Here is an 11,863-nt window from a genome sequence, read left to right as displayed (position 1 = left end):
GGTTCCAGTTCTCTGCCTTCTGCTGCTGCCTCGGGCTGTGTGACCCCTGCACATCCCTGGATCTCTGCCTCCTGCTCCAGCCTGGCCTTTTCCTGGGGATTGCTACTGATGGGGCAACAAAATTCATAAATTCATCTCTGGGGGTCACAGGATGCTTCAGACTGGAAGGAGCCTTTAAAGCCCACCCAGTGCCACCCCTGCCATGGCAGGGACACCTTCACTGTCCCAGGTGCTCCCAGCCCTGTCCAGCCTGGCCTGGGGCACTGCCAGGGATCCAGGGCAGCCCCAGCTGCTCTGGGCACCTGTGCCAGGGCCTGCCCACCCTGCCAGGGAAGGATTGTGTCCAGAGAGGCTGGAGAGGAGCCGTGCTCAGGATGGGCTCCCAGAGTGGGGAGTGGGATGGGGAGCTTTGCTCAAGAGGAGGTTGGTCCTGTGTCCCTGGCAAAGTCAGGCAGTGCTCCCTGCTGCTGACTGCTCCAGCAGGAGCCAGGAGCTGCTCCTGCCTGCCCTCACTCACACTCACACTCACACTCACTCCAGGCTGCCCTCACTCACTCCTGGCTGCCCTCACTCACTCCTGGCTGCCCACACTCACTCCAGGCTGCCCACACTCACTCACACTCACACTCACTCCAGGCTGCCCACACTCACTCCAGGCTGCCCACACTCACTCCAGGTTGCTCACACTCACACTCACACTCACTCCTGCCTGCCCACACTCACTCCAGGCTGCCCACACTCACTCCTGGCTGCTCACACTCACACTCACACTCACACTCACTCCAGGCTGCCCTCACTCACTCCTGGCTGCTCACACTCACACTCACACTCACTCCAGGCTGCTCACACTCAGACTCACACTCACTCCAGGCTGCTCACACTCACTCCAGGCTGCTCACACTCACTCCAGGCTGCTCACACTCACACTCACACTCACTCCAGGCTGCCCTCACTCACTCCCGGCTGTGGATCCCTGCTTTGGGTGGTGTCCCTGCCCTGCAGCTGTGTCCATCCACGTTACCCATCCCTGAGCATTGCCTGCTCGCTCTCCACAGATGGATAAATGAAGTTGCCTTCCAGGAGGTTAAATTATTGAACTGCCAGGCCTTGCCCAGCTTTAGGAGCCGAAGGAAAAGCAGTGGCTGGCTCAGTGCATGGTGTTTCAGCCCCTCTGCAGAGTGCCCAGCTCCCCATTTTGAGTTTACACAGGTTTTCAGGTGCCTGGGCTGCTGGGCACAGGAGAATGAGGTTATTGAGGATGGAAATAACCAGGACAGCCAGGGAGCCAGGGGCCAGGTCATTGCAGGGAAGATGTGCAGGGCTGGGGGGACCAGGAGCATCCACCCCTTCTGGGGGACCTTGGTGGATTTTAATGCTAAGCAGCGGAATTAGGAATGTGAAATAGCAGAATTAAGGTCTGGATGGCTTCATCCTCCTCGGGTGGTGATTTTGCCAGCTCAAGCACCGGTCTGGGCTGCAGGACTGACACGAATCCATCCCTGCTCTGCAGCAGGCAGCGCTCAGCCCGCCTCGGGGTCCCTGGAAATTTCCATCTGCTCCGAGACAGCGACTGGGAGGAAAACTCTTACACAAGAGGGCTCTGCAAGGGGCAGAGGTCACCTCACCTGTGCCACAGCTACGAGCTGCAAATCATTCTGCAAGTTCTCTTTCAGCCCCTTGTGTAATCCCGGGGACTGTCCGAGATAAACGGGGGAGATAAGGCAGTGCCAGGGGAGCTGCTCTGATTCTTTATGGCTCTCTGAAAGAGCTGACCCCGTGCTGGATTTGCTGGGGTCTTTCCTTGCAGCACCACGCTGTGCAGGGCCAGAATACTTTGGAATAAATCTTCTATAGATTTCAGCTGGAATTCTGGGATTTCAGATGTGCCAGCACCAATTCACAGAGAGCACTCGAAGCATTTCAAGAGCACGGAGTGACAGGAAAAAGGGGAATGAATTCAAGCTGGCAGAGAGGAGGTTTAGATTCCATTTTAGGATGAGATTCTCCCCTGGGAGGGTGGGGGGGCCTGGCACAGGTGGGTTCCAGTGTCCAACCCAAACGGGCCTGGGATCCTGGGACTGGGTGTTGACAGCACTCAGTGATGCCCTTTAGTGTCTGCCTAAGTGCTTTTTGCAGTCTGGGTGCTGTGGGTTTAGAACCCCAGAATGGTTTGGGTTGGAAGGGATCATCCAACCCTCAAATGTGGTTTTCTCTAGAGAGCCTCATTCGGGTGCTTTGGTTTGCATGGGGAAGCAAAGGGAAGGTGGCAGATCTGCACAGTGAAATGAGGAGAGGAGTGAAACACTGGCGGTGGAGAAAACTGGGCTGTTCTGGCTGTCCTGCCCGGGTGGATGGCTGAGGGAAACGTTCCCTGTGATTCCTAAAAACCATTTCTGGAAGCCTTGGCTTGTTTGGTGCCACCACTTCCTGTACTAATTGACACAGTTGCTATTGTCACTTATCTAACAAATCGGTGCAAGCCCAAACAAGGACAAAAATAAATGTCTGCTGATAGGAACAGATTTATCTGTTCTCATCCCCACGCCTTTTCCCACGGGCAGAGTTGCCGTGTGCCTCGCTGAGCAAACCTTGGTGCTGAGGGTTCCATCTCCTGCTCAGAGCAGGGCTCTGCCCTTGGCTCCTGGGCACCTCTGAGCACCAGGCAGGGGCTGAGGCTCCCACCAAAGGCAGCCCCTTCCCGCAGGGCTGTGCTTTTGTTCACAGCTGTCTCAGGCTGTGCTCAGCAGGAATTGGAGCCTTTGTTGCCTCAGCGTGGAGCATTTCCTCTGCAAGGCTCAGGCAAACATCCCCGCTCCCTAAGGTGGTAAATGTTTAAAAGCCAAGGACGGGGGTTAATCCTTGCTGTGGGCTGTGACCTTGCCGTGCTCCGGAGACAGAGCATGGGCACGGTGGCACCGCCCTGGGCAGCTCCTGTGCCAGGAGCACCCAGCAGAGGCCTGGATCTGCCCCCTCGCTGCCTTTCCTGGCCAGGGAGGGGTCCTGGGGCTCACCCATGCTGCTCTGGGGTTGGGATCTGGGGTCTGGGGGTTGGGATTTGGGATCTGGGGTCTGGGGTTTGGGGTCTGGGATCTGGGGTTTGGGGTCTGGGATCTGGGGATCTGGGGTCTGGGGTTTGGGATTTGGGGATTTGGGGATCTGGGGTCTGGGGTCTGGGATTTGGGATCTGGGATTTGGGGTCTGGGGTTTGGGATTTGGGGATCTGGGGTTTGGGATTTGGGATCTGGGGTCTGGGGTCTGGGGTTTGGGATCTGGGATTTGGGCTCTGGGATTTGGGCTCTGGGCTCTGGGACAGCCCAGCTCCTGGCAGTGCCTGCACAGCCCCGTGGAAGTTGCTGCAGGGAAGGACCAGCTGAAATCTGGATATGTGTTACACTGATCTCTCATAATAAGCATCCCAAAAATAAAGGAAACACGGATTCCTTCTGCCCAAGTTCAATTGCTTCCCAAAGGAGCCCTGGGCTGGTCATGCTGGGGGCCACAGTGGCAGATGGGTTCCATGGACCTGTTGGGAGTGGCCCTGGGGCATGGTGCCCTGCGAGCTGATGGGATTGAGTCAGGGATTTCCCTGTCCCACAGGTCCTGGGGTCCATGGGGCCCCCAAGGCCAGGCAGACCCAGCTGTCACCCCCCAATCCCAGCGGTGTCTATAAGCTGATGCCCAGAGCTCTTGGCTGTAGGAAGAAGCTCCTGGGGGGTGAATGGGTCAGTGGAGGCTCATTTAGAGGTGCCCTCACTGGGATTCTCCTGCCTGACCCCTGTCAGCAGTGCGGCCGCAGGGACAGGCCAGTGGAAATTTCCTTCCCATCCCCAGGGCCTTGTGACAACACCATAAACCAGGTTCTTTACCCTGCTGACGGGAGAGAAGAGCTCCAGCAAAGCCCAGTCCCCACAGCACCACAAACATGGGCTGCAGGAGCTGGCTCAAGGCTCAGGGCCCATCCTGCCTGGGTCCTGGCACATTCCTGCTGCTCCAGGAGCTGCCCTGGCATCACCCTGGCAGTGCCCATCTCTGGGTAGGGGTCACACTGATCCCTCCCAATCAATGCCCCAAAGATCAGCCCCACCTGGATCCCTTCAGCCCAGCTCAAAGCCTCCCAGTGAACCCTTGCTGGTCCTGCTGGGAGCTGTGGGCTGTGCTGTGCTGCTGCCTGGGGGTCCCCCTGTTCCCCCTGCCCTGGCTGAATCTGCTCTTCCAGGCAGTGATCCCTGCTGGCATGAGGAGGATTTAGGGAGGGTTTCATCAATGTTTGATCAATTCCAGCTTTTGCAGTGGCTGCTGGATCCCTCGGCACCCCTGCCCTCATCTTTATTGAGAGCAGTGCCAGAGGGACAGGAACCCCAGCCCTGGAACCCTGGGCAGGATGAGGGCTGAGGTTTGCAGGAGTTTTCACTGATGGTCTCCGCTCACAGGGTGGGCACAGGGGCCCAGAGCAGCTGGGGCTGCCCTGCATCCCTGGCAGTGCCCCATGGCTGGGGACAGTGGGAGGTGTCCCTGCCATGGCAGGGGGTGGCACAGGATGCTCAAAGCTCTTGAGCAGTTTCTCAGCTTCAGCTCCAGTTTCTCAGGGCTCCCTCCCCACCTGAGCCAGTCTGAGGCTGTGGGCTGGCAGCAGAGTCCCAGGCTGGGTCCCAGCGGCTCCTACAGGCACAGAGGGCCCAGGGCTGAGCACGGGTGCCACACTCCAGGTGTGCAGGGCAGGAACCACATCCTGACCCTTGGCAGAACCCCTCACACCACAGCACAGCACCCCACTGCCAGCAACGACAAACGAGGGAAAAATCCCCAAGCCTTGAACCACGGCTTGGCAGTGATAACGAGCTTTGATATCCCTGGGGGCCGGCCCAGCAGCTTTTATGACCCCTTTTTTTTTTCCTTAGCAATGCAAATCCAATCTGTATTTAGAGCCTCCCGTGCAGAGCTGCCTGTCAGACTCAGGGGGAGCCCTGGGGTGGGTCCTGCTGAGGGTCCTGCACACCCAGGCTCTGCTGCAGCCTGCCCAGCTGTGCCCCAGCTGTGCCCCAGCTGTGCCCCGGGCTGTGGAGGGCCCTCCTGGGCTGAGTGCCCGCTGCAGGAGCTGATGGACACCGAGGCCAAGCCCTCTGCCCCACGGCCGCCCCGCTACGAGCGCCACGTGCAGCCCTGCCTGGCCGAGCTGCTGGGCACTGCCCTCTTCATCTTCACGGGCTGCCTGGCACTGCTGGATGAGCCAGGGGGCACGGGCCGGCTGCAGTCCGCCCTGGCACACGGGCTGGCCCTGGCTGCCACTGTGGCTGTGCTGGGGGACATCAGGTAAGGGACACAGGGCACATGGGCTGGGGGGCATCAGGGAAGGGACACAGGGCAGGGGATACCCCTGGCACACGGGCTGGGGGGCATCAGGGAAGGGACACAGGGCACACGGGCTGGGGACATCAGGGAAGGGACACAGGGCAGGGGATACCCCTGGCACACGGGCTGGGGACATCAGGGAAGGGACACAGGGCAGGGGTGCCCCTGGCACACGGGCTGGGGGGCATCAGGGAAGGGACACAGGGCAGGGGGTGCCCCTGGCACATGGGCTGGGGACATCAGGTAAGGGACACAGGGCAGGGGTGCCCCTGGCACACGGGTTGGGGACATCAGGGAAGGGACACAGGGCAGGGGATACCCCTGGCACATGGGCTGGGGGGCATCGGGTAAGGGACATAGGGCAGGGGGTGCCCCCAGCTCCCTCCCGCTGCCCTCAGAGCTCCTGGTGGGCAGCGTGGCCCTTTGGGGGTGGTGGCAGAGGTGGTGGCATCTTTGGTGGCACCCATAGCACCGTGGGTTTGGGGCTGGCTTTGGATTGCAGTGTTTCCATTTTTAGCCCCTTTTCATAAAAATGGCCAAGCTGGAATGGGAGCATTCTCCTCTGGGAGCTGGAGCTAGGAGATATTTAAGGGCCCTTGCAGCCCAAAGCAGTCTATGATTTTGTGATTCTCTGTGAAGCTGAGATGATTCCTTTCACAAGGATGTCAGAGCAAAACATTTTGACCCAACTGTGCTCCTCCTCTGGGTATTTTCAGGTGGAAAAAAAAAAAAGGATTTCAATTACTCAAAAGCAGCATTTAGACAAATCTGCTCATTGAAAAGCTGTTGTGTAGAGCTGAGATATGGATTTATCCCCAAGGAAGATGCTGGAAGAGCCCCTGGGGGTTTCATTCCCTTCCCTGTGTCAGCTGCACACAGCCCAGGGATGGGACTCAGGCTGTCCTGGGTGGCTGGGCCAGGACCAGGGGCAGGCCCTGGAGCCCAGAGCCATGGGGGGATAATTCAGCAGTGCAGGAGGGGCAGGCAGGAGGGAGAACAGCCCTGGGGGGGTTTGTGCAGGGGGAACTCCTGACCCACAGCGCCTGTGCCAGGTCCTGCTGCACAAACCCTGCCATGGTGAAACAGGGCAGCAGCACTGGGGGCTTCAGGTGAGGGGCTGCAGTTCACACTGAATCCCGAAATGACTTGGAGTAGAGAGGACCTTAAATCCACCAAATTCCACCCCTGCCGTGGCAGGGACACCTCCCACTGTCCCAGGCTGCTCCAAGCCCTGTCCAGCCTGGCCTGGGGCACTGCCAGGGATCCTGGGTGCCTGTGCCAGGGCCTGCCCACCCTTACAGGGAAAGGATTGAGCCCAGGGAGGGATTGAGCCCAGGGAGGGATTGAGCCCAGGGAAGGATTGAGCCCAGGGAAGGATTGAGCCCAAGGAAGGATTGAGCCCAGGGAGGGATTGAGCCCAGGGAGGGATTGAGCCCAGGGAGGGACTGAGCCCAAGGAAGGATTGAGCCCAGGGAAGGATTGAGCCCAGGGAGGGATTGAGCCCAGGGAAGGATTGAGCCCAAGGAAGGATTGAGCCCAGGGAGGGATTGAGCCCAGGGAGGGATTGAGCCCAGGGAGGGACTGAGCCCAGGGAGGGATTGAGCCCAAGGAAGGATTGAGCCCATGGAAGGATTGAGCCCAGGGAGGGATTGAGCCCAGGGAGGGACTGAGCCCAGGGAAGGATTGAGCCCAGGGAGGGATTGAGCCCAGGGAGGGATTGAGCCCAGAGAAGGATTGAGCCCAGGGAGGGATTTCCCATGGAAGGATTGAGCCCAGGGAAGGATTGAGCCCAAGGAAGGATTGAGCCCAGGGAGGGATTGAGCCCAGGGAGGGATTGAGCCCAGGGAGGGATTGAGCCCAGGGAAGGATTGAGCCCAGGGAAGGATTTCCCATGGAAGGATTGAGCCCAGGGAAGGATTTCCCATGGAAGGATTGAGCCCAGGGAAGGATTGAGCCCAAGGAAGGATTGAGCCCAGGGAAGGACGGAGCCCAGGGAGGCTGGAGAGGAGCCCTGCCCAGGACGGGTTCCCCATCCAGGCTGCTCCCCAGGTGGGTTTGTGGCCCCCCGAGCCCAGGCTCCCTCCCAGCCCTGGTGGTGGCAGGGGAGCCCTGTCCAGCCCTGGCACAGCCCCGAGCTCCCTGCTCTCCTGGGGCTCCCTCCCAGCTGAGCAGTCAGATGTGCTGATGGCTCCCAGACTCTCTGACTCATCACCAGCAATTATCAGGCTGATCAGTTATGAAACCTGTTCATTAACCCGTGTCTCATGGTAATCACTATTAATTAGAGGGTCTCTGTGTCTGACTTGCTTGTGCTTTTTGAGGTGAAGGATTTGGGTCTGGTACTGAGGGCCTGGCCCAGCAGCCCTGCTCTGCTGGGGGATGTCCTGCCAGGCTGGTGCCAGCCCAGCCCTGCATTCCTGCAGCTCTGCCAGGCTGGTGCCAGCCCCAGCCATGCATTCCTGCAGCTGGGCCAGGCCCCCCTGCCCACGGCTGCCCTGGCAGAGCTGCTCACAGTGACACATCCCCAAATCCTGTCCTTCAAGCTGTCCCTGTGGCTCTGCAGGAGGGGCTGTGTGCCCAACCTGCTGCTGCTGCTTTGCAGACAGAGGGAACAGCTGGATCCTGCTCCCCTGCAGACTGGGAAAGCACCGGTGGCTCCAGGCTGTGGCAAGAACCCGGGAGGGAGCCCCGTGCTGGGTGAGCCCTCGCTGATGCTCCTCTCCCTCTCTCTGCCCTCGGCAGCGGCGGCCACTTCAACCCCGCCGTGTCCCTGGCCGTGTGGCTGCTCGGGGGGCTGCACGTCACCCTGCTCATCCCCTACTGGCTGTGCCAGCTCTGCGGAGGGGTCATCGGAGCTGGCCTGGCAAAGGTAGGGACTGGGGGGTGTCCCTGGGCCACGGGGACTGTCCCTGCTGGGCCACAGCTGGCCTGGCAAAGGTACAGAGCCAGGGGTGTCCCTGGGCCACGGGGACTGTCCCTGCCCTGCACAGCTGGCCTGGCCTCCCCAGCCTGCTGCCCTCTAAGGGGGTACAGGAGGACCCGGGGTGCCTCTGCAGCCCTGCCGAGCCCTCCTAGACCTTTCCCCGTGCCCCCCCAGCCCTTTCCCCGTGCCCCCCCAGCCCTTTCCCCGTGCCCCCCCAGCCCTTTCCCCATGCTCACACCCAGCCCTTTTCCCGTGCTGCCCCAGCCCTTTCCCCATGCTCACACTCAGCCCTTTCCCCGTGCCCCCCCCAGCCCTTTCCCCGTGCCCCCCCAGCCCTTTCCCCATGCTCACACCCAGCCCTTTTCCCGTGCTCCCCCAGCCCTTTCCCCGTGCCCCCCCCAGCCCTTTTCCCGTGCCTGCTCCCCCAGCACTGTGCCCTGGGGTCCGTTTGGGTTCGGTGCTGCCCGGTCCCAGCACCGCGTGGCCCCACACATCCCCCGGGCAGCCGGGGCTCTGCCCTGCCCGGAGCGGTGCCCCCGGTGCCCCGCGGTGCCCGGAGCCTCCTCGGTCGGGTGTGTTCGTGCCAGGCGCTCGGGGCTGCCTCTTCCCCCGCAGTTTAGCTCCTCTTTAAGCCGCCCACGCCGCCCCGGCAGGCAGCGAGCCCGTCTGCTGGCACGGGGCACAGCCCGGGCACAGCCCGGTCACAGCCTGGGCACAGCCTGGGCACTGCCGGCTCTCCCGCAGGCGGTGGCACCGAGCGAGCGCTTCGGCAACGCCAGCGGCGGAGCCCTGGGCGGCCCCACGGCCCGAGAGCAGCTCCCGGCTGTCCTGGGGGCTGAGATCGTGCTCAGCTCCTTCCTGCTCCTGGTGGTCTGCATGGGAGCCATCAACGGCCGGACCAGCACCCCGCTGGCCCCGCTCTGCACCGGCCTCACCGTCACCGCCGGCATCCTGGCGGGGTGAGACCCTGTCCCCTGTCCCCTGTGCCCCTGTGCCCCTGTCCCCTGTGCCCCTGTGCCCCGTCCCCCTGTACCCCTGTGCCCCTGTGCCCCTGTCACCCCGTGCCCCTGTCCCCTGTGCCCCTGTCCCCTGTGCTCCTGTCCCCCTGTCCCCTGTGCCCCTGTGCCCCTGTACCCCTGTCCCCCTGTACCCCTGTGCCCTGTGCCCCTGTCCCCTGTCCCCCGTGCCCCTGTCCCCCTGTCCCCCTGTCCCCCGTGCCCCTGTACCCCTGTGCCCCTGTACCCCTGTCCCCCTGTCCCCCGTGCTCCTGTCTCCTGTCCCCCGTCCCCCGTGCCCCTGTGCCCCTGTGCCCCTGTGCTCCTGTCCCCCTGTCCCCCGTGCCCCTGTGCCCCTGTGCCCCTGTCCCCCGTGCCCCTGTCCCCCTGTCCCCTGTGCCCCTGTCCCCCTGTCCCCCGTGCCCCTGTGCCCCTGTCCCCTGTCCCGCTGTGCCCCCGTCCCCCTGTCCCCCGGGACCCACAGAGCCACCAGGGCCAGCGCTCGGGGGCTGCTGGCACCGGGCAGGGCTCAGGAGGGACCCTGGGTGTGGGGTGGGGCTGGGGACAGCTCTGAGCACCCTCCATAGGGGCACCCCAAATCCCACCCCGACCTCCTGCACCTGGGATGGGACGGGACGGGACGGGATGGGATGGGATAATGGGATGGGATGGGACAGACCTCCCCTCCTGCAGCACAGCAAGGACTCCTGCCACAAGCAAGGACCCTCCCCTGACCGGGAAGTCCATGGAATGAGCCCAGTGGGCGCTCTGGCAGTCTGGGAGAGCTGACGGGCTTGGCCGGGCAGGAGCAGCCCGGGCTCAGCCTGGAGCAGGAGCAGGAGCAGCCTCAGCTCATCCCGCACGTGTCCCCGCAGCCAGCACAGCCCCGAGCCCTGCCGTGGGCGATAACAGAACCCCGGGCCTGCCGGGCTGTGTTTGCCCTGGGAAGCCCTGAGCAAACAGGGCCCTGTGTCCCTCGTGTCCCCGCGGCCGCTGGCAGCGCTGCCAGGCTCGGCCCCGCTCCGATGCCACCGTGCCGGGATAACGAGCACACGCAATTAGCGATGTTAATGGAGCGCTGGCTTCAGGCAGCGCCCACCCGCTCCGGCAGCACCCCGGGCCGCGTTTACACAAACCCCCCGGCAAATATTTACCCTAAAGCTGCGATTGCTGCTGCCCCGCTCCCGTGTGTGAGCCCTGAGTGCCGCGCAGCCTTCCTGGGCACAGCCTGCGCCCCCCGGCCCCAGCCCAGCGCCCACCTGAGCCCCGGGAAGGGTCCCGCGAGGGAGGGAGATGCTGCTGCCCATCCCATTGTCCCATCCCAGCACTGAGGGGACTCTGCTGCCCACCCCATTGCCCCATTGCCCAGCACTGAGGGGACTCTGCTGCCCACCCCATTGCCCCATTGCCCAGCACTGAGGGGAGGGTGCTGCCCACCCCATTGTCCCTCCCAGCACTGAGGGGACTCTGCTGCCCACCCCATTGTCCCATTGCCCAGCACTGAGGGGACTCTGCTGCCCACCCCATTGTCCCTCCCAGCACTGAGGGGACTCTGCTGCCCACCCCATTGCCCCATTGCCCAGCACTGAGGGGAGGGTGCTGCCCACCCCATTGTCCCATGCCAGCACTGAGGGGACTCTGCTGCCCACCCCATTGCCCCATTGCCCAGCACTGAGGGGACTCTGCTGCCCACCCCATTGTCCCATTGCCCAGCACTGAGGGGAGGGTGCTGCCCACCCCATTCCCCCATGCCAGCACTGAGGGGAGGGTGCTGCTCCGTGTCCCGCTGGGATGGCGCAGCCACCGCGTTCCCCTTGCAGGGGCGGCGTGTCCGGAGCCTGCATGAACCCAGCCCGAGCCTTCGGGCCAGCTCTGGTGGCGAACTGCTGGAACTACCACTGGGTCTACTGGGTAGGGCCCATGCTGGCCGCGCTCCTGGTCGGGGGGCTGGTGAGGTACGTGGCACCTGCATGGCACTGGCACTGCCACCCTGAGCCTCCCTTTGCCCCTGGGCTGCTGCCCCCTCCACCGGGCAGGGCTCCCAGCTGATGCTTTTCCAGAGGGGTGTCCAAGGCTGGGGGCTCCTTTCCCTTTTCCTTCCCATGAGGACAGGGAGAGCAAAGGCCCAGCCTGTGTTCACACGTGCCTTTGCTCCACCCGTGTCTCGTGTGGTGAATCAGCCTCGGGCTGGTGCTGTCCCCGTGTTCCTGTTGTAGCCTTGCCATGGCAGAAATGTGACCCCGGATTTCTGTCTCTTTTTCCTCCCCAAAGGTTCCTGCTGGGTGACCAGGCCACCCGCCTGCTCCTGAAGTGACAGCGGGCACAGGGCCCGGTCCGTGGGCAGCGGGTGCAGCCCAGCCCAGCCCAGCCCAGCCCAGCCAGCGTGGAACCTCCTGCCCCTGCTCCTTCCCTTCCTCCTGCCCCCCCCGGGCACCTCCCTGGCACCCCTGGGCCAGCCACGGTTCCCGTGCTGCTGAGGGAGGATGGAAACGGGGCTCTGCCAGCCCTGCCATGGCACCAGGAGCACCCTCTGACAGCCCCGGGCTCTGTGCTGCCCCAGGCACTGCCCCTGTGCCATCTGTGACCGCCAGAGCCG

General features: G+C 62.9%; 1 protein-coding gene across 1 annotated transcript; it reads left to right on the top strand.

The window, feature by feature from the left end:
• The first annotated feature begins 5,098 nt into the window (after positions 1–5,098).
• On the top strand, positions 5,099–11,581 carry AQP8 (aquaporin 8). Its single transcript, XM_036392590.1, has 5 exons — positions 5,099–5,310; positions 8,092–8,218; positions 9,017–9,231; positions 11,088–11,222; positions 11,539–11,581. Exons 1-5 carry the CDS (start codon positions 5,099–5,101, stop codon positions 11,579–11,581), a joined length of 732 nt encoding a protein of 243 aa, XP_036248483.1.
• The last annotated feature ends 282 nt before the right edge of the window (positions 11,582–11,863 follow it).

Source organism: Molothrus ater, chromosome 16, assembly GCF_012460135.2.
Source record: "Molothrus ater isolate BHLD 08-10-18 breed brown headed cowbird chromosome 16, BPBGC_Mater_1.1, whole genome shotgun sequence".
NCBI classification, from domain to species: domain Eukaryota; kingdom Metazoa; phylum Chordata; class Aves; order Passeriformes; family Icteridae; genus Molothrus; species Molothrus ater.
The sequence above is the reverse complement of the archived record's forward strand: the minus strand, read 5'-3'. Positions and strand labels throughout refer to the sequence as shown.

Excerpts from the sequence above, each read along its gene's own strand:
- AQP8 (XM_036392590.1), top strand. The coding sequence starts at position 5,099 with ATGGACACCGAGGCCAAGCCCTCTGCCCCACGGCCGCCCCGCTACGAG. Across the intron at positions 5,311-8,091 it reads GCTGTGCTGGGGGACATCAG|CGGCGGCCACTTCAACCCCG; the intron begins GTAAGGGACACA and ends TGCCCTCGGCAG. Across the intron at positions 11,223-11,538 it reads CTGGTCGGGGGGCTGGTGAG|GTTCCTGCTGGGTGACCAGG; the intron begins GTACGTGGCACC and ends TCCTCCCCAAAG.